Here is a 27,524-nt window from a genome sequence, read left to right as displayed (position 1 = left end):
GTAACGAGGCACGCAGCGTGCCCGAGGGTCGGATTTTTCGATCTGTACCGGAAACACATGATTGTTATTTTTTCTTGCATACCTAAAATTATGAATTTGTGGAAAAATTGATGTAGAAAACGCACTTTTGTACATTTCACCAAAAAGCGCGTGCGACGTTGTGCACTGACGTCATAAAGCGCAGGAATTTTAAATCGCTATCGAAGTCAAATAGTTCCTTTAAAAATTGCAGTTTTATGATTATTTATTTTCAATTTTAATTAAAAGTATTGTATACTTATTTTTTTGATTCCGCTTTATTGTAATTGCATAAGATACTTTTCATAAACCATACAATAAAAGAAATAAGAAGTGGGGCGTTGTTGCGCCGGTCACATGACCAGAAACACACGTCCGGTATGCAATAAGAAGTAATCCATGATCGTTTAGGCAACTCATTTCCACTTTCAGCGTTATTATTTTATATAGATTAATTATTGATTCCTCTCTGTTTCTCATCAAGATGTTTTCAAGATTCGTCGGTTTGTTTTCAAATTCACATTAACATCATTAAATTTTGTAGAATTTAACTTACATTTTTAACACGCTACGCTAGATTCAGGAGGGGGGAGGGCACCCCCCACTCCACTTTAATCGTCCAAGTATTCTTTTTTTCAATTTAGGGGTTGAAATGTAATTAGATAAGCCAAACATGCACCATTTCGGACAAGATTTTATTTTTATTTTCTGTTTGGGGGGAGGAAAAAAAACCAAGAAAACACCCCAAAACAACCTAACACTTGAAACCAAATCCATTTCGTTTCTGTGTGAGGGGCGCAAGTAAAAGGGTGCGCCCCTAAGTTATGCCCCTCTAACGTCGAATCATGGTCCGCCCCCTGGCGACTTATTTTTTTCTAACACCATTGCAATTATTATTTTAACATGTCATGTCAAAAAGTAGAGAGAGGTATTCTTTATTTCCTCCGATATGAACAGACATGACACATGATAATCAAAACATAATACAAAGAAACAAATAGAACAAAACTTGACATAAATTTAATATAACAAACAAATATATCCGGTCAGAAGGATAAATATAAATTATACAATGAATACAACTGTATTTAATAGCAATGCATTTATTCATGTACTGAAAAATAGTGAATGAAACATAGTTCTTTAATTAAATTTGACTTATCTGGTGACACCTGGGACCATGATTACAAACACTCTCAAGTCTGAGTTCAGACTCTTGAAAAGTCAAAATTTCAAATCTTCAATTCATTGTTAATTTCTTTCTAGAAAAATATTGATGGTGAATTTTGCGAAAATATACTACTATTTGAATGTTTTACTGGCATTACGCTTTGTTGTTGTAAAAAATGGAACAAAGATGATATTTTCTTCCTTCATAAAAAAGTTTTTCTGAGTCTGAGTCTAGACTTGGATTTGAGACTGTTCGTAACCATTGCCCCTGATACTCTAGGCTGTAGGCCTGCATGGGAATCGAATCTGCGACCCCTGGGTTGACAGTCAAGTGTGTTACCACTAGACCACGGATCAGCATCGATTTAATATACAGGGTGACAGCTGGATGTTTTATCAGCAAGAAACATTTTTCATACTTTAATATTGAGAAACGAAATTAGCGTTCGAAATTATATTTTTGCCCAATGGGATGACAGTATGCCAGTATGCTTAAAATCTGCAGTACATTTATTTAGGAAAATTATTGAATTTAATCTTTTAAATCGGTGGATTTAAATAGGGCCCCGTACAAGTAGACCAAATATTATATCGAATACTAAGCTGATTTAAGGGTTGTCAGTATGTATTTTCACAAATAATGAGCTATCCGACAGCATCTCATCAAATTATTTATTTTGGTAAACACTATAAAAACTGTGAAACATTACAAAGGTTATTACTTAAATCATGTTATGCTGTATATTATATAATAATTTTAACCCCCTACCGATTTCACCGTAGGGTATGTCCGTCCGAATATCATGCACATTTTTTTTTGTACGACAAAATTGTGGTTACCATGGCAACATAAATAGTGAAAATGCTACTTAAACTCGAATTTTACATAACTAGAAAGTGTTTAGAAACTTGATATGTCGTAAGCGCCAGACAAAAATGTGGTCGCCATGGCAACATAAAGAATCAATTTACTACACTTGAAAAGGGTCCTATTATAACAGCGAAAATGTTGTCCACAAATTATAAAAGCTGCTTTGTATAGCACCTATTAATGAATTATTTGGCTGCTATAGCAGTATATATACCAATCTCTTAACTGGATCTTTGCCCTGTATAATGAAGTATTAAAACTTGGTTCATGTAATGTAATATGCGGATAGAGTGCAATAGGGATATTATGCAGGCCAATAATATTTTAATTTACGTCGTGAAAAATGTGGCTGCTATTTCAACACTTTTTTAAAGCTGCACTCTCACAGATTGAACGTTTTGACAACTTAAAAAAATTTGTCTTGGAACGAGCCAATTTATAATTATGAAAATGAATGGAAACCAGTGATATACGACTGCTGACAAAAAATCAGATCGCAGATTTTCATAGTTTAGTTAAACAATTGATGTTTTATGCGTTTTTCTTAAACCGTTAGTAACTCTTTTAGCTATAAAAGATCAATTTTTGATGGAAATATGAAAATCTGCAATCTGATCTTTTGTCAGCAGTCTAATACCACTAGTTTGCAGATATTTATGCAAAAACATGGCTCATTCCAAGACAATAATAAATAAGTTGGCAAAACAGTAAATTTGTGAGACTGCAGCTCTAATTTGAATGATAGTAATTCCAATTTGTATAAGAATCCGAAGGGACTTTTGTAATGTAAGTAATACTCAGTGACTTGTTTCTTTTACCAGGTATTAAAGACAATCTCATGGCAAAACAATGGCCTCTTATCGGGAGTTATTAAAGGATAAGGAAGCCCAGAACTGGGTCAAGGCTGCCTTCGCCCTCAACATAACCAAGGAGGGTTTACAAGGTTTTGTTGAAGATGTGCTGACATGCGTACACCAGGACATCTATAACAACGTCAGAACATCTAAGGGTCTTCCAGGCGGGGCAACATGTGCACAATGTTTCACAGAGAACGTGTTGAAGTGCTTCACTCCTAAGATATGCACAAGTAAAAAAAACTGCAAATTTCATAACGGTCCTTCAAAACAGTATGTTCCTTGTCCAAATGGGATTTGTGAAGACGTCAGTGATGAAATAGTCAAACATCACAGGTTTTCGGGACCATCATGGAAGAACACAAACGCCGACAAATGGAGTACCATTCCCTGGGAGATAGGCAAGTGTTTCCTGCCTCCTGATGGCTACAAAACCGTGTCCTCCATCAAATACAGTGACTTCAACGGCGTGATCAGCGTCATGATGAATTGCGAGGATTTCCAGAACAAGCTGTCATTTGACGTTGCAACACAGCCAAATTTGTTAACAGAGGTAAACATATGAATCATACTATAATCATATTATGCGATTTCGATGACTTTTTAAAGCTGCACTCTCACAGATTGACAGTTTTGACTTTTACTTCCATTTTTTATCCCAGAATTAGCTTATTTGGGCATCAATATATTTAATTCAGTCATATAAGATACTCACTAAAAAACGGCAAAAAAACTCATTTTTTTCTAAAAGCGTTACTAACATTTTTAGCCATAAAACATTGATTTTCGAACAAAAAAATATGAAAAAACCCCAGATCAGATCATTTGTCAGCAGTCTTATATCACTGGTTTCCAGACATTAACACAAACATTGGCTAATTCCCAGACAAAACCGTGGCCCAAACGGTCAATCTGTGAGAGTTCAGCTTTAAAGAATGTTCATAATAAGTGTAGAATGTTTCAATATACACTTGAAGTTGCTCTGATTATTTTGTACATTCATTACTCTAATCCAAACAACCAAGAAGTCTTAAAGTGAATATATAGTTACTACATATTGCATGATAGTATGCATTTCAATTTGGGCCATCTTCACCACAACTACAAGCTATGTTAGTCAAAACTTATTTCAAACATTACATTTAAGGTTCGGGACATTGGTCGACGCATACGCCATTCCCATGACCAGAGGGTCAAGGACACAGAACTAGTGGACTTCCTGTTCAAGCTACGCACCCTGCTCGAGGATAAGACTGAACTAATAAAAAGACCCGAGGCACAACACGCTGTGGAACAGCTTAAGAAGGTACAAATTTACATGATAGCGGACTAAACAGATTATACAGGTATGACTTTACAAGAGAGATGGCAAAATTGAACTAGCATACTGGCCAAAGGCACAAGCCGCGAAACAGATTAAGCAGTTATGGCTATCCATGATAGAGGCCCTAGGTACGAAACGCCGTGGAACAGAACAAAAAGGTATGGCTTTCCATGATAGAGGCCCTAGGTATGAAACGCCGTGGAACAGAACAAAAAGGTATGGCTTTCCATGATAGATGACACAACTGAACTAGTATTCCTACTCAAGGCACAATATCCCATGAAACAGATTAAATAGGTATGCTTATACATGATAAAAACCACAACTGAACTAGCATACCGGCCCTAGGTACGAAACGCCGTGGAACAGAACAAAAAGGTATGGCTTTCCATGATAGATGACACAACTGAACTAGTATTCCTACTCAAGGCACAATATCCCATGAAACAGATTAAATAGGTATGCTTTTACATGATAAAAACCACAACTGAACTAGCATACCGGCCCATAGCACCACACTCCGTGGAATAGTTTAAACAGGTGACTTTACAAGATAGATGACACAACTTAACTAGCATACCGGCCCTAGGCACGACATGCCGTGGAACAGATTAAACAGGTTTGACTGTATGCGATAGATGACACAGCTGAACCAGCATACCGATGTAAGGCACAACACGCCACAGAACAGGTATGAGAAAGGGTATGAGTTAACATTTACTTTTTTGTATTAAATTCGGTCGACGTGTGTAGAAATACATAGTAACTTGCTGGAAGAGTACTTTTAAATTATAACGTGTGTACTATTTTTTGTGTAGTTCAGGCAAGAGTATTAAAAATAATTTTATTATGCATGGTGAAACTTCGCAGACGACTTGACTGCCAACTTCTGCACATGTGTGCACCCGGAATTGACTTATTATGTTATGGGACACAATTAAACTAACATGTATACCCTAAGCTCAAAGAACTGTAGAAGTGCTTCAACAGGTATGAACTCATATCCTAGAGGACATAACGAAACTATCATACCGACTCGAGGGTGCGAGACCGTGAAACAGCTGAAAAAAGGTATGATTGCAAGTGTCCTTTTTAGCTCGACTATTCGAAGAATAAGGAGAGCTATACTACTCACCCAAGCGTCTGCGTCACCCCTTGGTTAAGGTTTTGCGTGCAAGCACACATAGGTTAATATCTCAGCAACTACTTCAGGTATTGCATTGAGACTTTATACAATGGTACTCATCCAACCTACTTAATTAACCAAGTTTGATAACTCTACTTTGCATTTAATGCCAATAATAGGCCTTTATTATTTGACTTAGAAATTCTGGTTAAGGTTTTGCGTGCAAGCACACGTAGGTTAATATCTCAGCAACTACTTGAGGTATTGCATTGAGACTTGATACAATGGTACTCAACCATCCAACCTACTCAATTAACCAAGTAAGATAACTCTAGTTTGCATTTAATGCAAATAATAGGCCTTTATTATTTGACTTAGAAATTCTGGTTAAGGTTTTGCGTGCAAGCACACATAGGTTAATATCTCAGCAACTGCTTGAGGTATTGCATTGAGACTTGATACAATGGTACTCAATCATCCAACCTACTTAATTTACGAAATTAGATAACTCTAGTTTGCATTTAATGCAAATAATTGCCCTTAATTATTCGACTCAGAAATACTGGTTAAGGTTTTGCATGTAAGCACACATAGGTTAATATCTCAGCAACTACTGGATGAATTGCATTGAGACTTTATAAAATGGTACTCAACCATCCAATCTACTTAAATAACCAAGTAAGATAACTCTAGTTTGCATTAAATTCAAATAATGGCCCCTTTTTATTCAACATAGAAATTCTGGTTAAGGTTTTGCATGTAACCACTTTTAAGTCAATGCTTCAGCGAATACATCATGTATTGCATTTAAACTTTACACACAGGCTCCCAACCATTTAACCTTCTTATTTAATCAAGTAAGATAACTCTATCTTTCATATTATATAATATTTGCCCCTTTATTATGCTTCTTAGAAATTCTGGTTAAGGTCTTGTTAGCACACATAGGATAATATCTCAGCAACTACTTAATGTATTGCATTGAGACTTTATACAATGGTATTCAACCACCCAACCTAATTGAATAATCAAGTTAGATAAAAGTGTTTTGCAATTAATGGCCCTTTATTATTACACTTACTTAAAAATTCTGGTTAAAATTTTGCATGTAACCACATTTATGTTAATATCTCCGCACATCATGTATTGCATTGAAATCTAATCTAACAGTGATTCATGCATGTTTCGCCAAAACTTTTCAATCCTTACACTGAAAAGCGGCGGAATAGTCGAGCGCGCTGTCTCTGTGACAGCTCTTGTTTTATATCAGATTCGATAAACTCGTGCAAAGATATCTGTGTACTCTTGTGTAAGAGGAGCGATTGGGAATTATATCGAGTGGACTACCTTTTGTGCGGATCAGGTATGCGTATATTGAATACAATTTAGAATAGTATGGTTTGACCTCGTCACCAGACCCTACTTGACCTTGCACCTAATCAGATCAACGGACTTTAGTGTAGGTGGGGGCCTCTATTCGACCTTGCACTTAATTATATCAACGGACTTTACTGCAGGCGGGGGGTGGGGTCCTATTTGACTTTTCATTTAATCAGATCACCGGACTTTAGTATGGGTGGGGGCCCCTATTTGACCTTCCACTTAATTAGGTCACCGGACTTTAGTGTAGGTGGGGTTCCCTATTTGACTGTGCACCTAATCAGATCAACGGACTGAAGTGTAGGTGGGGCCCCTATTCGACCTTGCACTTAATAAAATTAACGGACTTTACTGTAGGTGGGGGTCCCTATTTGACCTTCCACTTAATTAGATCACTGGACTTTAGTGAAGGTGGGGTCCCTATTTGACCTTCCACTTAATTATATCAACAGACTTTAGTGTAGGTCGGGGCCCTATTTGATCCACCTAATTAGATATCACCGGACTTTAGTGAAGGTGCGGGTCCCTTTTTGACCTTCCACTTAATTAGATCAACAAACTTTAGTGTAGGTCAGGGCCCTATTTGATCCACCTACAGACAAAGCGAAAACATTTGTTTCCTTCACAGGACATTGCGACAGGTAAACACTGAAAGTAGGTGCGGGTCCCTATTTTACCTTGCACTTAATTAGATCAACGGACTTTAGTGTAAGTGGGCGTACCTATTTGACATTGCACCTAATTAGATCACCGGACTTTAGTGTAGGTGCGGGTCCTTATTTTACCTTGCACTTAATTAGATCACCGGACTTTAGTGTAAGTGGGCGTCCCTATATGGCCTTGCACCTTATTAGATCACCGGACTTTCCTGTACGTGAGGGCCCCTATTTGACCGTGCGCCTAATTAGATCACCGGACTTTCGTGTACGTGAGGGCCCCTACTTGACCTTGCACCTAATTAGATCACCGTTCTTTCGTGTTCGTGAGGGCCCCTATTTGACCGTGCGCCTAATTAGATCACCGGACTTACAGTGTACGAAATTCGGATTTGAATCTAGCCATTCGGGCTACCAGATAGGAAATTTTACTAGCCCGAAACCAATTTCACTAGCCCAAACTTAAACGCTATAAAGTATCACTCGATCGGAATAATTTTTGGAAGTTTGAATATGATTCCACAACGATTTTGATCATCTAATCAAGAACGCTCATACAGTTTCAATAAATGTTCCCCAATCTGAACAATGCGTCAATAATAAATTATAGTCATACATATAATAGTGTAGTCATCAAAAGTTCAGTAATGCTACGTTTACACTATGTTCCCGGTGGCCACGGCAGCCCCGTTTCAGACAACCGTGGAGAAAACGGGATAAACATGAGACAGCGCGGGGGAACGGGATATGCAAACGTGACAGACCGTTATTGCCGCGCATGACGGGCCAGAATTTTAAACTGTCAAAAAATTGCCACGGTGTGGATGAGAAACGTAGTAGGTCGTAGTAAAACGGGGTAAACGCAATGACACGTGACAGTACGTAATAGGCCGTTACACAACTTATAAATCGTCCGTAGGGGGGCGGGAATCATATGTAATCCCCGGCATCTGAAGTTCCTTTCTAGTTTTGTTACGTCGTGCTTCGTTTTGTCACGGTTTTCACGGCAAGCTAAGGTGGACTATAGCCGTTTCGTTACGTTTCATTTGCGGTGAAAACACAAAATCGTCTTCATCTTGGGAATTCATGTTTACTTGTCGAAGTATTCTGTTACAGTAATTGCTGTTGCCTGGGGGATTTTCTTTATGCCGTGGACACAAACGTAATCCAAAGCTCTGCGGTGTTCGCGTGCTTGTAGAATGATTATTTTCTGTTCGCATTACAAACTTAAATATATTTCTTTTTATTTTAGCTAATAAATACAATATATTTAAACGAAATAAATAAAATATCAATGTTGATATTTCTATTTTGGCATTGTTGATTTTCATAGCCATCGTAGTTGTCGAAAACTGCCGATGTCATCCGTTAATTTACATAATGGGCGGAGTTATTGACGTCATAGAGTTTGACTGCTGCTAACAGACACAGTTACTGGTTAAAAACTGATCGATAATTACTTGTCACTTCGGGCATTATTAATTTTTACATGTGTTTATATTCATTGATTAAATAAACAAACATTCAGCACATGACTTGAGCCCTAAATCGCAGAGCAATTAGTTTTTTGATCATCGTAAGTTTCGGCGAATCCGACTTCGCCGTTGTCAAGGCGACTTAGTCGCTCCAGTCGCCTTAAAGGACACATTCTTAAATAATAAGGCATGGCGAAAAATAAAAAATAAAAACACGATGTTTTACGCATTTAATTGGCATGGTCTTTTTTAACTCACATAAGGAAAAAACGGTATCCCGGTCGGGCTAGTTTCTGTGGAAAATCGGTAGCCCCAGCTGAAATTTGGTAGCCTCGGACTATCGGGCTACCGCGAATTTCGAACAATGCCGGACTTCAGTGAAGATGGGGGTCCCTATTTGACTGTGCACCTAATTAGATCAACTGACTTTAGTGTAGGTGCGGGTCCGTATTTGACCTTGCACCTGATTAGATCACGGGACTTTAGTGTAGGTGGGGGTCCGTAATTGACTTTGCACCTGATTAGATCACGAGACTTTAGTGTAGGTGCGGGTCCGTATTTGACCTTGCACCTGATTAGATCACGGGACTTTAGTGTAGGTGGGGGTCCGTAATTGACTTTGCACCTGATTAGATCACCGGACTTTAGTGTAGGTGGGGGTCCGTATTTGACCTTGCACCTGATTAGATCACCGGACTTTAGTGTAGGTGGGGTCCGTATTTGACCTTGCACGTAATTAGATCACCGGACTTAAGTTTAGGTGGGGTCCCTATTTGACACTATTAGAAGCGAGGCCAAACCAAGGTTGCGTACCGATGGGTCACGACCCATTACAGACCCATGACACAAATCGTCAACTGGTCTGAACCCTCCCACGTCGTAAACGTACGAAGTGGTGGCCTCGAAATTATTAAGTCGTGGCAACAACATGCAAGTCGTGGGAACGAGTAATTTAGTTGAGATCCCGAGATAAAAAATAGTTTTATTTACACATGTCACCTTTATGACAACGTACATACACTTTCTGATGTAGTAAAACTGTTTTCTGTTCAAATTTTGTCTTTATAATATAAGTTTATAGTTTATATTATTTTGTAAAATAGCCTTTGAATTATGGGATGCTTAATGTCTTGATCTGTTTTGTTGACAGCTGCAAACAGACGATTTCAAGATCAGTGCTGAGAACGAAGGGGAGATATTGAAGGAAGGTAAGAGACGTTTTTGATCAAATTGACGTATATGGATATGGATAAAACTGTGTGTATGGTGGCTTATGTAAAGAGCTAGCTTTGGGTTGCTTATGAGAAGTAGGGTGTTGGTCACTGTTTCTAAGAAAGAAAAATGGTTTCCGCCCACTAACTTTCGTTCAGAAAGATAAGATAGTGTTGAAACTCTGCATTTCTAGCACACCGGATAGGCATTTCCGGTGACGTCAGCCGTGCTGGAATATAAATATATATCATGTGTTTCGGTACGGATAGAAAATCCGACCCGATGGCACGCTCGTAAGCCGGTAACGAGGCTTTCCGAGTTACCGGTCACGCAGCGTGCCCGAGTGTCGGAATTTTCAATCCGGACCGGAAACACATGCTTAATTTTTTTTGTGCATATCTTAAATTATCAATTTGTGGAAAATTGATGTAGAAAACGCACTTTTGTGCATTTCACCAAAAAGCGCGTGCCAAGTTGTTTACTGACGTCATAAAGCGCAGTAATTTTAAATCACTATTGACGTCAAATAGTTCCTCTTAAAATCGCGTTTTGTCAATTTTAATCAAAAGTTTTGAATACTTTCATATAAAAATATATTTGATTGCGCTTTATTGAAATGGCATAATTTACTTTTCATATTCCATACAAGAAAAGAAATAAGAAGTGGCGCGTTGTTGCGCGTGACTCCTCTTACATGTGGTGTAAGTGGGTTTTTCCAGCACTGGTCACATGACCGAAACACGTCCGGTATGCAAGAAAATTCCATCTGGTACCCCTACCGTGATGCCAGATGAGTCACGCGCTTTGACGTAATACTTTCTATTTCTTTTATTATACACTTTATGTAACTATAATTATGAGATTTCAATAGATGAGTGCGATAAACATAAACTTGACTCAAATATACCTTCAAAACAAAAAGTAACCCTTAAACGACGTGATACTCAGAAACTTCTTGACGTATGCAGTGAATAAAACTTACTGCGCGTCATGACGTGAGTAAACATCATCGCACGCCCTTTTTGGTAAAATGTACAAACATGCGCTTTTCCATGTATTTTTTCACAAATATTGTAATTCAACGTTTGCTAGAAAAATATCTATCATGTGTCGGTTCCTCGGTTCCAGATCGAAAAATCCGACCCTCGGGCACGCTGCGCAGCCGGTAATTCGGCAAGCGCCATCGGGTCGGTTTTTTTTTCTATCCAGAACGGAACACATAACAGATTTATAATATCTGTCATGTGTTCCCGTTCCGGATAGAAAAATCCGACCCGAGGGCACCTGCGTTGCCAGGTAACGGACACACATGATAGATATTTTTTCTAGCATACAGTAAATTACATTTTTTGTGAAGAAAGTACATAAAAAACGCATTTTTGTACATATCACCAAAAAGCGCGTGCGATGATGTTTACTGACGCCATGACGCGCAGTAATTTTTATTCACTGCAGACGTCAATAAGTTCCTTCGAAATTATGTCTTTATAGGGTTATTTTTTTGTTTTTGTTTTAAAGTTCATTTTTGTAAAGTTAATGTTAATGGAACTCATCTATTTTAATCTAATAATTATGATAACATAAAGTGTATTATAAAAGAAATTGAAAGTATTACGTCACAGCGCGTGACTCATCTGGCATGGGGATGCCAGATGGGATTTTCCAGCACGGCTGACGTCACCGGAAATGCCTATCCGGTGTGCTAGAAATTATTATTCTTGCATACCGGACGTGTGTTTCCGGTCATGTGACCGGTGCTGGAAAAACTCATCTAACACATCCCATGTAAGATGAGTCACGCGCAACAACGCGCCATTTTTTTTTATTTCATTCATTGTATGGTTAACGAGAAGTATAGTATGCAATTTCAATAAAGCAGAATCAAAAATATAAGTATACAATACTTTAATTAAAATTAAAAATAAATAAATAATCGTAAAAACGCGATTTTTAAAGGAACTATTTGACGTCGATAGTGATTTAAAATTACTGCGCTTTATGACGTCAGTACACAACTTCGCACGCGCTTTTTGGTGAAATGTACAACAGTACGTTTTCTACGTCAATTTTCCCACAAATTCATAATATTAGGTATACAAAAAAACAATCATCAATCATGTTTTTCCGGTCCGGATCGAAAAATCCTACCCTCGTGCACGCTGCGTGACCGGTAACTCGGAAAGCCTCGTTACCGGCTTACGCGCGTGCCCTCGGGTCGGATTTTTCTATCCGTACCGGAAACACATGATAGATACTTATAAGAACTCATACAACGTTTAACTTGTACAATCATTCAGCGTCTTGTCACAAAACTGATTCCTGTTTTCTCATCAAGTGTTTTGTGATAATGCAAACGTATATGTTCTTATTTTTATGTTTTTAATGATATATCTTTACATTTACTTCAGGATTACGACTACGTTTGGCAAACCATTACCGAACCACTTTGGCCGACATGCCGATATCTCCCATTCTCGGAGAAAAGAACGCCAAACTCAGGAAATTCTACGTGGCACCGAAATTGTGGAGAAAGATCATCGAAAAATCGGCAAAACTGACAACAAAGAAAGCGGTCAAAAAATTGCAAAATTTTCAGATGTTTTCATAAAAGAAATTCAGTTGCTCAGAATGTTTTCCTTGTTGGAGAACCGGGCAATGGCAAATCCACATTCTCCGTAATGTGTGCCCTGGATTGGACTCACCAATATTTACCAGCGGAGGAAAACGTCGGTATTAAAACAAGCTTTGCCGACCCAGAATTCTTCAAAAAGTTTGCATTTTTGTTTCATGTCACCCTACGAGATTCAGGTAAAACGTGTGATCTAGCACAAATGATCAAGGATCAACTTATACGTAAAATTTACCACGAGAAGGATGCCGATGATGGTTACCGGCTATTGCAGACGGTGCTGGAAAGTGAAACATGTTTAATCATAGCTGACGGCCTCGACGAATGGACCCATCCGGAAAACGTAAACTGTACCTGCAAAACTGAGGAAAAAGTCACCCCTTTCCGAAATTCGGCCAACAAGGCCACACTCCTCACGACAACGCGTCCCTGGCGAATGTCACAGTTTAGAGTGCAGGATTCAAAGATCGACAAATATCTTGAAATAGAAGGAGCAGCAGACACATGGCAACTCGTGGAAAATATCATCAACATTCTTAATGGGGGAAACGAGGATGAACGAACACATGGGCTTTCATGAAAATGGTGTCAGAGAAGGATCTTAAAGGATTATTGTCAGCACCTATCAGTATCACCCAGCTCGTGTGCCTGTGGTTCGAGGGCAAATCGTTAACCGATTCAAAGTGTGACATTTATGCTGGCGTGATAAACATGCTATCATGTAGACTTAGTTGTATGCAAAGCGGGAATAACATTCCGGAAATTGAACTGCCATCTGTATTAAAGGAACACGAATGCTTCGTGCAAAATCCCATGGTTTACCTTGCGCTGGCAAAGTTAGCATACACAACTTTGTATTCAGAGTGCAGAGATTCGTCTGTTGTTTTCAGCAACAAAACAGTCAACGCTTTGTTAAGCAGGGAACAGGTTGAATTTGCATTGAAGTCAGGCTTACTCACGGAGAAGAAATCCAACTCATTGACCAAGAGATCATCTCACTTTTCATTCTTTCATAAAACACTTCAAGAGTTTTTTAGCGGCTCTTCATTTATGTTTGAATGAAACGACTTCAGTCAGCTATCAAACAAGTACGAACAAGATAATAAGGAAAATATCTTGGGAGATGTTTGGGAGACATTTATTTTCATATGTGGAATGAAGCCCGAGCTCGGTGTACAAATGTCTTCATGGATCAATAGTTCTAGACCACCATACCGACCACCATACCATCCATCATTCTACAATAGAGAGGCTGATCTACTTCAGCGCCTGATTCTCTCCGGACACCGTGAAGCCAGGGCGAACAACTATGGTGACATACCGCTCTATCTCGCACACTTCTATATTGATAGTTACGAGGATGTCGTAGTGTTAAAAAAGCTGATGATGATAAACAAGGGACGTATTCAGTCACTAGACATCAGTGTATGCAATGATCACATTAATGGGGAAGAGCTGCAGGAGGTGATCACATCCTCCTCCGACTCCCTCAAAGAAGTGAGACTGGATTTCCGTGATGGGCAGTATGACCTGTCCCAGTGTCACAGGCTGGAATATCTGCGTATACGGGAGGCAATACAACACGTGTGCAGGTTGATCCAACACATATTACAACATGTTACTTACAGTATGTATCATCGAATGTTGAAATGTACATATTTAGATTATTTAAACACGATCAAAGGTGGAGTAAACTACAACGTGTTGAGTTATGGGGCGTTAAGAATGTCCAGTTACTTGTGGATACACTACCAAGTCTCCCTCAGTTACAAAGCCTTGACATATGGGAGACAGATCTAGGTGAGCTCCACCTCCTCCCTCCAGCCTCCATCACCGATATTACACTTAGGCGTGTGACAATGACAGCGGAGGCGGTGCGGAGTCTGATAGAGACGATGAAGAACATACCACACACCATTACATGCAACATGGGGTACTGCAAGGTGAAACCTGCCAGTGAGATGAAAGACATCCGAGAACATATGGACAGTTCGCCGTCATTCGAGGTTCTCGAGTTTGAAGACAGGTGGAGGATTCATTTCAGATCCACCAAAATGTGAACAATAATTTAAATGTTAGCATCGATTATGGGAATTCATATTTGATGAAAAACAGTGAAACAATCAATGGGGAAGTGTCATTCTATTTATAGATATATATGTCACTTTTTCCAGGAACTAATTATTATCAACCACTTTCTATGTGTATTTAATTAATTTGATTTATGTTGTGTATTTACTTGCATCCTAAGGCCTAAAAAGAAATTGTTTGGTTAGGGTTACATCCTTTTCAAAAATAGGTATGGAAGGTAGGCTTTTTTATTTATTTTTTTTATTAGGCTTTATATAAGAATGTCATTTTCATCATTGGAGAATGTTGTTAAAGTTATCTTCTATATAAGCAATTAAGGTTTTAAACTACATATTGAAAAGCAATTTTTTTTTAGTTTTTCTTTTTTTTTCAAACTGACTATAAAAACGTTAGGGTCGGCGCCTATTCCGTAGGTAGGGTCGGGTAACCCGAACCAAATGTATTTTTTTAAGCCTAAAATAGATTTAACTGTACACAGCAATGTCGTTGGGGCAGACGTTATTAAATATATCTGATGGGGATGAAAACTTTCTTTTTTAATTATAACACAACAGTCCGTAATCAACACGTGCAATAGTCGGTTTAACTTGATTGACATTTTTTAAAAGAATCTCTTAATAAAGCAACTCATTTCCTAGTTTAATGCGATATCATTTGATAAATGTTACGTATTTACTTCGCTTATGGATTATGAATTAATGGGGAATATTTAGTTTTTTCTTTATTTACAATGGCGTCCTTGCTCAGCTGTATTTTATATAATTCTGTATTAGAGGAGTATACCAATAACACGTTGACTTTTTATGTTTATAATCAATTACATAAATTTCACATTATTATGAAATCTACGAAATGATATTATGTATCAACAAATACTACAAAAGAAATAACCAAACATTGAGTAGATTTAGTTACCTAAATAATAGAATATATAATTGCCTATTATTTAACATATCACACAATTTGATTATAATTGAAGAATATATGATTAAACGTTGAAAATATTGTTTGATTTGTATTTAATACAATGAGGGTGAGGATGTGTTAGCATGATGATGATGATGATGATGATGATAATGATTGTGGTGATGGCGGTGGTGGTAACGACGACGATGATGATGATGATGATGGTGGTGGTTAATACGATGAGGATGAAAATATGTTAGAATTATGAGTATATGTATGATGATGATGATGACTACAACCACGACGCCGACGTCGATGATGATGAGATGATTATGATGATGGTGATGATGAGATGATTCTGATTGTTGTGTGGTGGTGGTGGTTGTGGTTGAGACGATGTCGATGATGATGATGGTGATGATGGTGATGGTTGTGGTTGAGACGACGACGTCGATGATGATGATGATGGCGGTAGCCGTGGTAACGACGGCTATGATGATGATGATGGTGGTTGTGGTGGTTAATACGATGAGTATGAAAATGTGTTAGAATGATGAGTATAAGTATGATGATGATGACTACAACCACGACGCCGACGTCGATGATGATTCTGATGGTGGTGGTGGTGGTGGTTGTGGTTGAGACGATGTTGATGATGATGATGATGATGATGATGGTTGTGGTTGAGACGATGTCGACGACGTCGATGATGATGATGGTGGTAGCCGTGGTTAATACGATGAGTATGAAAATGTGTTAGAATGATGAGTATAAGTATGATTATAAGTATCTATCATGTGTTTCCGGTAAGGATAGAAAAATCCGACCCGAGGGCACGCGCGTAAGCAAGTAACGAGGCTTGCCGAGTTACCGGTCACGCAGCGTGCCCGAGGGTCGGATTTTTCGATCTGGACGGGAAAAACATGATTGATATTTTTTTCTTGCATACCTAAAATTAGGAATTAGTGGGAAAATTGACGTAGAAAACGCACTTTTGTACATTTCACCAAAAAGCGCGTGCTACGTTGTGTACTGACGTCATAAAGCGCAGTAAATTTAAATCACTATTGACGTCAAATAGTTCCTTTAAAAATTGCGCTTTTACGATTATGTATTTTCAATTTTAATTAAAAGTATTGTATTCTTATATTTTTGATTCCGCTTTATTGAAATTGCATAATATACTTTTCATAAACCATACATTAAAAAAGAAATAAGAGGTGGCGCGTTGTTGCGCGTGACTCATCTTACATGGGGGTGTAAGATGAGTTTTTCCAGCACCGGTCACATGACCGGAAACATACGTCCGATATGCAAGAAAATAATGACTACAACCACTACGCCGACGTCGATGATGATGATGATGATGATGGTGGTGGTGGTATAGCTTGAGACGATGTCGATAATGATGGTGGTAGCCGTGGTAACGACGTCGATGATGATGATGATGATGATGGTGGTGGTGGTGGTATAGCTTGAGACGATGTCGACGACGTCGATGATGATGATGGTGGAAGCCATGGTAACGACGGTGATGATGATGATGATGATGATGATGATGATGATGATGATGATGATGATAAAGTGTACTTAATATATTGAGTGGGTTTATCCTCAGGCTGGGAGGAAAAGTAAGCTCTTGACATGATCTGCCAATAACAAATACTATTTGGCCTCATCGCACTTTCGCAAATCCTTACTACTAAACGGATGTAAATAAAAACGCTACAATGGTTGAATTAAGGCTGTATTTAATAACCAAAACACAAATGAATAATAATGAAACAACAATCCTGTGGAAATCAAATTATGCAGAAAGTCGCAAATTAATCATAATGCTGTAAGGTGAACTTTAATCTAAATTGATTGCCGCCACCGAAACGGCTATATTGCAATATGTAGTAACGTGCGTTGCGTTCATGACGCCGCCTGTATAAACGCAGTCCCTTGTCAGCATTGGTGATATTAAATCGTGATACATCACTAAATATCACGAAACGCCTTCGACGAGCACGATTGTCGACCGTCCCCTGACGACAAACTTGACGGTGACGCCACGTGAGAATCATGTCACGATAGGTCTCATGCAGCGTATGCCCCGCTCTTTAAGCCGATTTCTCACTGTACGGCGGTTGTAATGTCGTAGTGCTGATGCGGACGGCATCTGCGTCGTTGCGTATTTTTAACCTTTGTGCCGTTACTGAACATCGCTCAAGATATTCAAATAAAACTCTCGACAGCCATAAGGCCTACAAGTATTGATTTTTCTTCAGTTATGTCCGTTTTTAGAAATACAAACACAGTTGTTGGCGTTCGCCGTGCATCGTTTTTGTTGCGCCGCTCGTGTTGGGAAATGTGATGCATTGGTAGGGATGCCTAACAGATAATCGAATGTATAAAAATCAGAGATCAGATATTTATAAAGCCACTATATAATACATTTGCAAGAAGAAGAAAATTTCAAATTGTCAAAATCTTAATATTGATTTTTGAGTACAACGCATTGAATCTTACTTACCGCAGATATCCCATCGCTTACGACACTATATACATGTATATATATATATATTTATATATACCCAGTAAGTTTAATGGTTTGGTCTTCCACGTTAATACCAGTTATTTTAAAAATAGTGTTTACAGTCGAAACCCATTGACTCAAACTCGCTTGGCTCGAACTCATCGTTGGCTTGAACTGTAGGTAAAGGACCGATGTTTTTTTCTTAATGTAAGCATTCACGCTTGGCTCGAATTTCCCGAGGCTCGAGGTATTTTCGCCGGTCCATGGGAGTTCGAGCCAACGGGGTTCGACTGTATAGATATATATGTATTGTCCAAGGTCAAGGTATATCTAAGAAATATATATCTAGGTGGAAAATCCGCCACGAGGAGAATCCTCCACCTGTATGTACATGAACTCATCACATGACTTAAATGCTTAATATACACAATTAAAACTGGAAACCATTATGCCCTATTTTCAAACGCCTGAACTCAGTTGAGACGGCGAAATCATATAATATCTTTTATCTTGAAAGTGGCGTATAATCAGCCCCGTATTAGCTCGTATTGATAATTCTAGGTTTGTTTAAAGGAAGTTCTGCATTTGTCGATTTTGGGACCATCCGGTGGCAAGTCCCTTTAAACTGAGAAATTTGAAATGTTGTTTACTAATCACTGACGACAGAAGGGACGTATCTTTAAATCAATTTGAGGGATGATCAATAATTACGTAGACTTGTCCCATAATTTTGTTCATACCACTTGCAAAATACTAAAATTAGTACCATTTGAAAGAGTAAACCTTTTTCTCCTTACTGCCTCGATTAGAGTAGCATGACATAGCATAGCACGAAACAACACAATATAATGCAACCATAGTAACACGCTACCGGCCCAACTGACGTTTTTTTTTTTAATGCATGCTGAATTTAAAAAATTAATGAAATAAATATCAGCTGCAGAAAATCTTAAAAACTCCGCGATTCTGTTTGGCGACGTTTGCGCGACGTCATCTGAACATTTGACGTCAATCGGCCGTTGCATTTTGAAATAAAAAAAGTCTGCTCTTAGACAGTCACGCATGCTAAGAAATTAAATATGTCGTCACAAGAACGTTTGTAAATTCGCGCAAACATTTAATTTTGCAAAGAAATAGGAAAACGCAATCCGAAACGTATAAGCTACTAAAGCTGACACGGGGAGAAAACTGCGATTGCCGTGCGCTGGTTATCAAGTGGCATTGACGTTTTTCTGATGGCCTACAGTCCCTTGAAGATGATGCAGGTTGTGGACGGAAGTTAACAATCGAACCGTCAGCCTTGACGTCAATTAAAGAGAAACTGAATGCGGCATGCAGAATTACTGTACTGGAGCCGTCAGAGGCTGCACATGTCAGCAATGGAACCGCACACATAATTCTGACCCCCGACCACACTTCTAACTATAAGGTAACAGTATGATACTTAAAACGTTTTGGACTAGTACACTTGTGGCCTAGTTCATAGCCGTAATCACGATGTCTGCATTTTCAAGCCGAATCTGGGGGTTCACTGAGTAATGTATTCATACGCTGTATTTTGATTGGATTGCCGTTAGCAAATTTGAATAATCAAAGTAGTACCAGAACTGATTACAATGAAAACATCCAATAAAAATAGTTCTCCTAACAAGACAAGCTAATTGTATGTTCTTTTAATGAAGCACAAGAAATGGGTACGTAGCGAGTGAGTTAATCGGGTTAACTACATGAATGTTCTTGCATACGGTCAGATTAAATGCAATAAGAATATGAACATATTGGAAAAGTACGCATCGACATTTTCCGTTCAAAGCTCTTGATTGATAGACTGGCAGCCGCTTTCTCTTTTATCCGAAAAGAGACCAGTGTCAGCTAACCACGGTGCCCGTCGCGCATTCGAAATGTCTTGTGGGTACGTAAAACGAATCAAGCTTGCGGTCTAAGTAGTAAACAACCAAGATATTTGTTGTTTTTTTTAAGTATGGTTATCCTTTGTATAGAATGTTGGTATTAATTTATTAACTGGGCTGTTCTTTTTTTCGACATAATTTGCATGTTGCCGTGACATTTTCTATTTAAATACAAAGTTTATTTTTTAACTAATCATTGCATGTCACTCAGCACTTTTTTAAATACAGCATGATTTTTGGTATTGATTGTTTAAATACTATTAATGTAAAATAAAAATAAAAACATATGCCGCGTACCTGTATAACGTTATAACTTGTGTTCTTGAGGAAAAGTAAATTCGGGTACCAGTCTACTGTATTGACTCATTCACTCTGATCAGAGCGGTCGAATGATTCACACATGTACATGTTATCACTACTTCCGGATGCTGATGATGTGAATTTTATACGTGTTATATTGAAGAAATTTATCAATAAAGTCGCCATTGAATGATACCACCATCAAACAGATTTATTGTCATCTTACCGTGGATAGCATGTTTAATTTGACACGTAGAATTTCAAGCAATACAAGTTCGTTTGATAAAATCATGTGATTTCAATTTTGCAAAATGGAGATAAAGAAATATCAAATATGCGCATACTTATTTATAAAGTTTCATTTTAAATGAAGCCAAATGTATGAATATGTGCATAGCATCTGGCTTATGAATATGATGAGTGTTTACCTATGTGCATAGAAATGTCTTGGAGCCATTCTCAGTGTAAGTACATTTTGTTCAATGACATTGTGTGATAAACCAACGCCATTTGCCTGCTCACTTTTGATTTCTACTCTTATTATGCACCAGTCAATTGTTACCACCCCCTCGGGGTATACTAGGGAAAAGGGCAGTGTTTTCACCTTTCAACGGTGTCCTCGCAGTGCCTGATGATTGCGGTGGTTTTGTCTTCCCGCAAAATATAGCGGGGAATTACCCTTACCTAAGATCCTTGGGGTGCGAGGTTATTTGGCAGGGATTTTACCACCAGTTCGTTCCCGCAGGGTAGGCAGGGATTTTATAGGGGATTGGTTGGACTGAAAGTCAAAGTATTCCCCAGACCTGGCGGGGGGGGGGCGGGCGTGGTTACATTTGACTGGTGCATTAAGTTCTTTTTCTGAAGACGCTTTGAGCTCACTTTTTGTTTCCTCGCCAAGAATGAAAATCGGTAATCACCCAATGTTGTGGCATAGTGAAGTAATGAAGATTTAACCTCACAACAGTCTTTCTCAAATGCTGTCCAGGCTTTTTTGCTTAAGAATAACTTACCTGGAGATGTCAGACCAGAAATCGTCTTGGCATGAGATTGGATTACTATGGATCAGCATGCACCAGTCAATTGTAACCAGGGACCCCACATCCGGGGGTATACCGCGGAAATGGGCCGTGTTTTTACCTTTCAGGTGGCCCCGCAGTATCGGGTTTTCGTGGAAAATACAGTGCGGATGTGGTTAACCTAATGTCCCTTGGGTGCTAGGGGGGATTTGGTGGGGACTTTGCCATCAGATCATCCCTGCAGGGCGGGATTTTAGCTTGGGTTGGCTGGACCGAAAGTAAAAGTCCCCGCTATTCCCTGGACCGGGGGGGGGGGTGCATGGTTACAATTAATTGACTGATGCATAAGCTTGCGTATACATACAGATTCAGTGTTTTGGTGCGCAGTTGACAAATTAACTAATTACTTATTAGAAGTTAAGAATGTATATTTATTTATATAAGTTATACTTTGCAATCTAAATCATAGATTTGAAAAAGGTAACCTGTATCAATAAATGCAATTATACATAAATAACTGTGCAAATCTTTATGAATCATCCAAATATGAGTACCTTGCAGGGTCTATGTTATTTTTTAAAAATTATACTAAGGGAGCTTTCAAGATTAGCTTTCCAATCGCATACACAATGCAGTTTGAAACCTTGATAAGTCAAACAAATCTTGGTTGCAGACCATTACTATTAAATATTTGATAAGTCACAGACATTATAAGGTACATTTTAAATGGGCTGTACTCAGTTAATAACGAAAAAGAAAACACTTTCTTTTTATAGAAACCTGACATTAACTTGGTATCGATGTGTACCGAATTAATGCATTGAAACTTACTAACTGATGATGCACATAGTTTACAAATGATTTATTAATAATATTTCGTGTTTTTCCATTAAAAAAGATTACTAAGTACATTGTATGTCTACAGAGTATAAGTCATTCCTCATGCGTAATCTGCCGTTGATGTTATTACGTGATTTAAGCGAGTTAGGTATATATCTGGAAATTCCACCCAGTCTTCATAGCATAGTGGATTCGACACTGCACTGCAATTTTTTTACATTTTGGTATTTTATTTACAATAACGATATCAAAGAGTAAAATAGTTTATTAAAAATTTGTCCTTAGATTCGTTAAAGAAAAAAATCCAACTTTTTTGGTGCCATTCTGGTGTACAGTCCCTTTAATAAACAACAAGTGAAGCCAATGCTGTATTAAATTTGAGACAGACAAAAAGAAGACAGTACAAAGTTCAACAAGTGTGACCAATTTGAGAATACCCGGTACCTTACGTAATTTATAAATATTCATGCGATTCAGACAATTTAAATGCTAGAAATCACAAAAAACAACAACATTCCCTTGAATTATTCCTGTCATAGTTTAAACTCATAATCAAATTTCAATGCACAGCATTTGAAATAATTTTAAACAGATGAAAAACTGTTATTTTTAAAAAGCACAATAAATTGTTTATCTTTTATGTAACCTACCATTAATATAAAAATTTATTCAGATCATAATTTAGAGACTTTCTTGCACTTAAATGTGAACAAGTATGCTTGGGAATGAACTCTAAGAAAAACAAATTTCAATGAAATTAAATGAAGCACAAAATATACAAAAATTGAAACTTTTTAGACTTTCAAAACTTTAACATTTATACTAAATACGGTTACATAAAATGATGAATACATTTGTAGGATTTGATATCCCACTAAATGTAACCGTCGGCTTCGTTCATTCTTAACTTTCTCTCAGTGATAAGGAATAAATTTTATTCACTGCAGTTGTTTTCTAACTTTATGAAAATAAGAACAATGGAAACAATGCATTTACTACTGTTGATCAGTGCAGATTGTGGGAGGTCATGGTTGATTTCACTGAACCACCAATAAGTCCTGCCGAAATTGGATTCTAATTGGTCAGTCAGGTGTTTTTGGTAGGCATGATTAGTATGAATCTTAATTTTAACCATCATTTATAATGTTTACCAAATCATTGAATATTGAAATAACAAGCGAAATGTTAGTTTGAATGATGAAAGCCATGAAATATGTGAAGTATTCAAAAAGAGACCATTTTCCAGCTTGTGTAAGTATCGAGAAAATTATTAAGTAAACTTATTTATTGTTTATCTGGAAAATGTTGAAATCTCATGTTTAGGCTTGATTGCTATGTTATTGCAATATGTTTTATTCATTGCAATATTAATGTAAAACATTTTTATGTTGACTTAAGTTTGTAGATAAAAACTAATGGTATTGGTGATATGAGAATGATCTCGTAAGTCTTTAAAATCCCTTTTGGTATTGTGAGGATTTTGCTCCAGTCTTGATCAGTTTAGCTTTTGAAGATTTTCAAAGTAACTGCAAAACAAGTCCAGCTGCCTAGAAAGACTATGTCAAACCCTGACCAGATAAAATTTCTAGTGTTTTCAAATTACCACCTTGCAATGGTTTTATCATAACATAGGATATTAATGCTAGTGGTTTTAAAGAAAATGCTAGTGTTTTTGTATTCGGAATGATATATCATAAGTGGCACTAAATTGAACATAATTTATAGTTCTCATTGATAAAACACATAGCCCCAAGTACATATTGATCTAAGATTTAAGGCTTGGATGGAGTCAGGTCAAGAAAATTGCATGTAACATTGTCAATACATTGTACTTTCCAACGCAGAAACTGTTTGTTTATTCAAGTATATAATGCAATCCCCACACCAAGGAAATGCAGTATTGCTTAACCAGCTGAATTGACATCATGAGTTGGACATTAAATTGCTGCAATTAAAGGCCATCTAGATATCAGAATTATTCAAACTCTGATTTAGCAACCTTATTATAGTTTAATATATGAACTACTTTTGCGAAATGAAAGCTTTTTTAGATTTACAAGGACGGGTAAAAGTATTTGTAGTAAAGTAAATGTACTGCAACACCTGATACATGTTGCCTAGGAATCTTACAAATTCTAGGCACTCCAAATGTTACAGTTCTATTCAATTCGGAGTGCCTGAAATGAAAGCTTCTTGATTCTACATTCAACATCTTTCTGTATGACCAATGACCAGGAGAATCATGAACCTGCAACCATTTGCAACTATTGAGATAGGGAGCTATCAGGACAGAGACAGAGGACAATACAAGAATGGCCTACTGTTGCATTTATTGATGTCTTTTACAAATATTATCCAAAGTATGGCCCTGTGGTTTAAAGCTCCCCTGAAAAAGAGGTGACAGATTTTCTATAAAGGATATAATTACATCATTGAAAATCTTCTCTGAAACTGCAAATAACAAACCTTTGATATAAAATGATTTAATCAAATTAATCAAGTATGTGTACTTTGGTTAACATACGCCAACCACGTAAATTAATTTGTTTAGGTCTGATTTAACGACATTGAGATTTTCAAAAGAACTATGACTTTATCTAATTAAACACTTTAGCCCCCCCCCCCCTCCCTCTACCCATACTTTTAAAATTTCCTTTGCAGCTTGCAAGCAGTTTTAGTCTAAAGTTTAAGCTAGTCCATTAAACAGTGACCCCTTGTGATGTGAGCCGATTTGTTTAATGCTTAGAACATGGTTATCAACATTCCCCTAAATGAAGCCCTAGTCCATCAGTGCTTTCAGCACTTTGATTAACATTGTGAACAGGTACTCGGCCGTGATCTCATCCGGGCGCTTAGAAGAAAAGATGAGTGACATTTCGGTTGATCATTTCTTCTTTATACTGGACGTGCGTTTCTTGCATACTGGACGGGTGTTTCCGGTCATGTGACCGGTGCTGGAAAAACTCATCTTACACCCCCCATGTAACATATGAGTCACGCACAACAACGCGCCACTTCTTCTTTCTTTTTATGGTTTATAAAAAGTATATTATAGTATTTAAATAAAGCGGAATCAAAAAATAAGTATACAATCCTTTTAATTAAAATTGAAAATAAAAAATCGTAAAAGCGCGATTTTTAAAAGAACTATTTGACGTCGATAGTGATTTAAAATTACTGCGCTTTATGACGTCAGTAAACAACGTCGCACGCGCTTTATGGTGAAATGTACAAGTGCGTTTTCAACGTCATTTTTAAACAAATTCATTATAGGTATGCAAGAAAAAAAAAATCATGTGTTTCCGGTCCGGATCGAAAAATCCGACCCTCATAATACACATAAAACACATAATATATACTTATAATCCTCCTACAGGATAAAGCCCCACCTCATACTGCTGCGACCACTCAACTTGAGATTAGCGTCCTAGGACTGGAGCTTCTTCCACATCCGCCGTATACACCTGACCTGGCCCAGTTCGACTTTGCTTTTTCCCCGAGTTGAAGTCCCACCTCAAAGGTCGCCGACTTGAAAGTTTACGGGGGCTTCAGACGGCTGCTAACGCATTGGTCAAAGTACGACTAGCCCAATTGCGGGGTTGATGTCATTATCGGTGTATGAACGCAATTGGGCTGGTCAAAGTGTGCGGAGTCCGAAAAGCAGTTCGTTTAAGGAATGGAAGTTGAGGTGTAAATATTCCTTAAAAATTGTACAATAACGTTGTTTCATGATGGCGACGACATTTATGAACAAAAAACCTATCATATCTCAGACCAATAAATTCCAAACATGAGTTTTTAATATGCTTATTTTTATTATGAAAACATGTCATCACAATTATTATGTCAAGAAAATTTGTCGACATTGATGACAGATAATAATACCAAAATAAATATTTCCATTACCAGTATAGTTAGTATAAAAATTAGAAAAACGATAAAGGCATGTTTTGTCACAGTTGTTTATCTAGGGTAATAGTTGAAAATCAGTCTCAAAAAGTCTCATAGTGTTAGTATGGTGTATAAAATACGGCTGCAGTGTTTTCAAATGCTTCTGATATCAAAACAATTTTGATTCATTTTAATACTACTTCTACACACGTTATATATTGCATCTCTATTTGAAAAGGTATTGCAACAGAAAAATGGCCACATCAACACCAAAGACCCATACAGGAGCCCTATTACAGAGACATTTTAATTTAAGAATGGGTCTTTTCCTTACCTTCAAGAATTTCCTTACTTGTAATGTCGCACATGCTTATATGCTTAATGTATATTTTGGCAATAATTGATGGAAACCGACGCTTTAAAATTAAAAAAAAACTTTGAAAGTGTTAGGTTTTGAAAGAAATATAACAATTTAGAATTTCAAATTTTAGTTACATGTATCTTAAAAACAACTTAAGAGGTTTCTGCAATACAGCCCATGTTCTACTAAAAAAAATACAGCAATTGACATTTTACACTGTTAATATGAAAACATAGGCAAATGGTGTTGTTTTCAATAGAAACAACACTTAATGCTTTGACAGTTTGCATATATGTAGTTCTTAGAATAATTATTTACTACACATGTAAACCAGAAAAAAACATCGAAATGTTAGCAGATGTTTGCTTAAGCATACATGACAATTTCCTACCAAATTTTATTTTAAAACCAAGTATTTTAGATAACGATTGGACACAAGAGCTACCACAGTGAAAACCGCCCGACACCACCCCCCCTCAAGTTGTTAAAATAATGAGTGAAATTTGAAAATAATGGCAGGTGTACCATCTCCAATGTTTAATAACAATCCGATGAGAGCAATAACAATATGTGTAATTCTTAACAAAGACATTGGCCACAACTCTTGTTAGACAGAGCGAAATGCGACAGAGGAGGCAACAGCCTGTGATGACAAAAATCCTAAGAAGTCTTATCAGTGTAGATACAATACTGTTGGAGCTTAATTCTACACAAGATATGTACTTCATACACTGTTTTACTAATTAAAGGGCACTAACTTTTGTTAGACAGAGCGAAAAGTGATGACCAACATTCCTATGAAGTCTTATGAGTGAAGGTACAATACTGTTGAAGCTTAATTCTACACAAGATATGTACTTCATACACTGTTTTACTAATTAAAGGGCACTAACTCCTATTAAACGAAGTGAAAATTCATAAAAATCACAGATGCATAATTCCCATGCTAACCAACATTTCAATGATGTTTCAT

At 37.5% G+C, this 27,524-nt stretch overlaps 2 protein-coding genes across 2 annotated transcripts in view; both read left to right on the top strand.

Moving 5' to 3' along the window:
- LOC128203147 (uncharacterized protein CXorf38 homolog) overlaps positions 1–15,813 on the top strand; it is a 42,918-nt gene extending 27,105 nt beyond the window's left edge. The window contains exons 2-5 of the mRNA XM_052904438.1: positions 2,881–3,466; positions 4,061–4,219; positions 10,025–10,082; positions 12,495–15,813. Coding sequence (XP_052760398.1) covers positions 2,909–3,466; positions 4,061–4,219; positions 10,025–10,082; positions 12,495–12,694 — 975 coding nt within the window. The 5' untranslated portion in view covers positions 2,881–2,908 and the 3' untranslated portion in view covers positions 12,695–15,813. The remainder of the gene's footprint in view (positions 1–2,880; positions 3,467–4,060; positions 4,220–10,024; positions 10,083–12,494) is intronic.
- LOC128203144 (uncharacterized) overlaps positions 1–27,524 on the top strand; it is a 175,012-nt gene that overhangs the window by 52,567 nt on the left and 94,921 nt on the right. The gene's annotated exons all lie outside the window — the stretch shown is intronic.

Source organism: Mya arenaria, chromosome 9 (assembly GCF_026914265.1).
Source record: "Mya arenaria isolate MELC-2E11 chromosome 9, ASM2691426v1".
NCBI classification, from domain to species: Eukaryota; Metazoa; Mollusca; class Bivalvia; order Myida; family Myidae; genus Mya; species Mya arenaria.
Note: the sequence above shows the minus strand (reverse complement) of the source record. Positions and strands in the feature narration are given on the sequence as shown.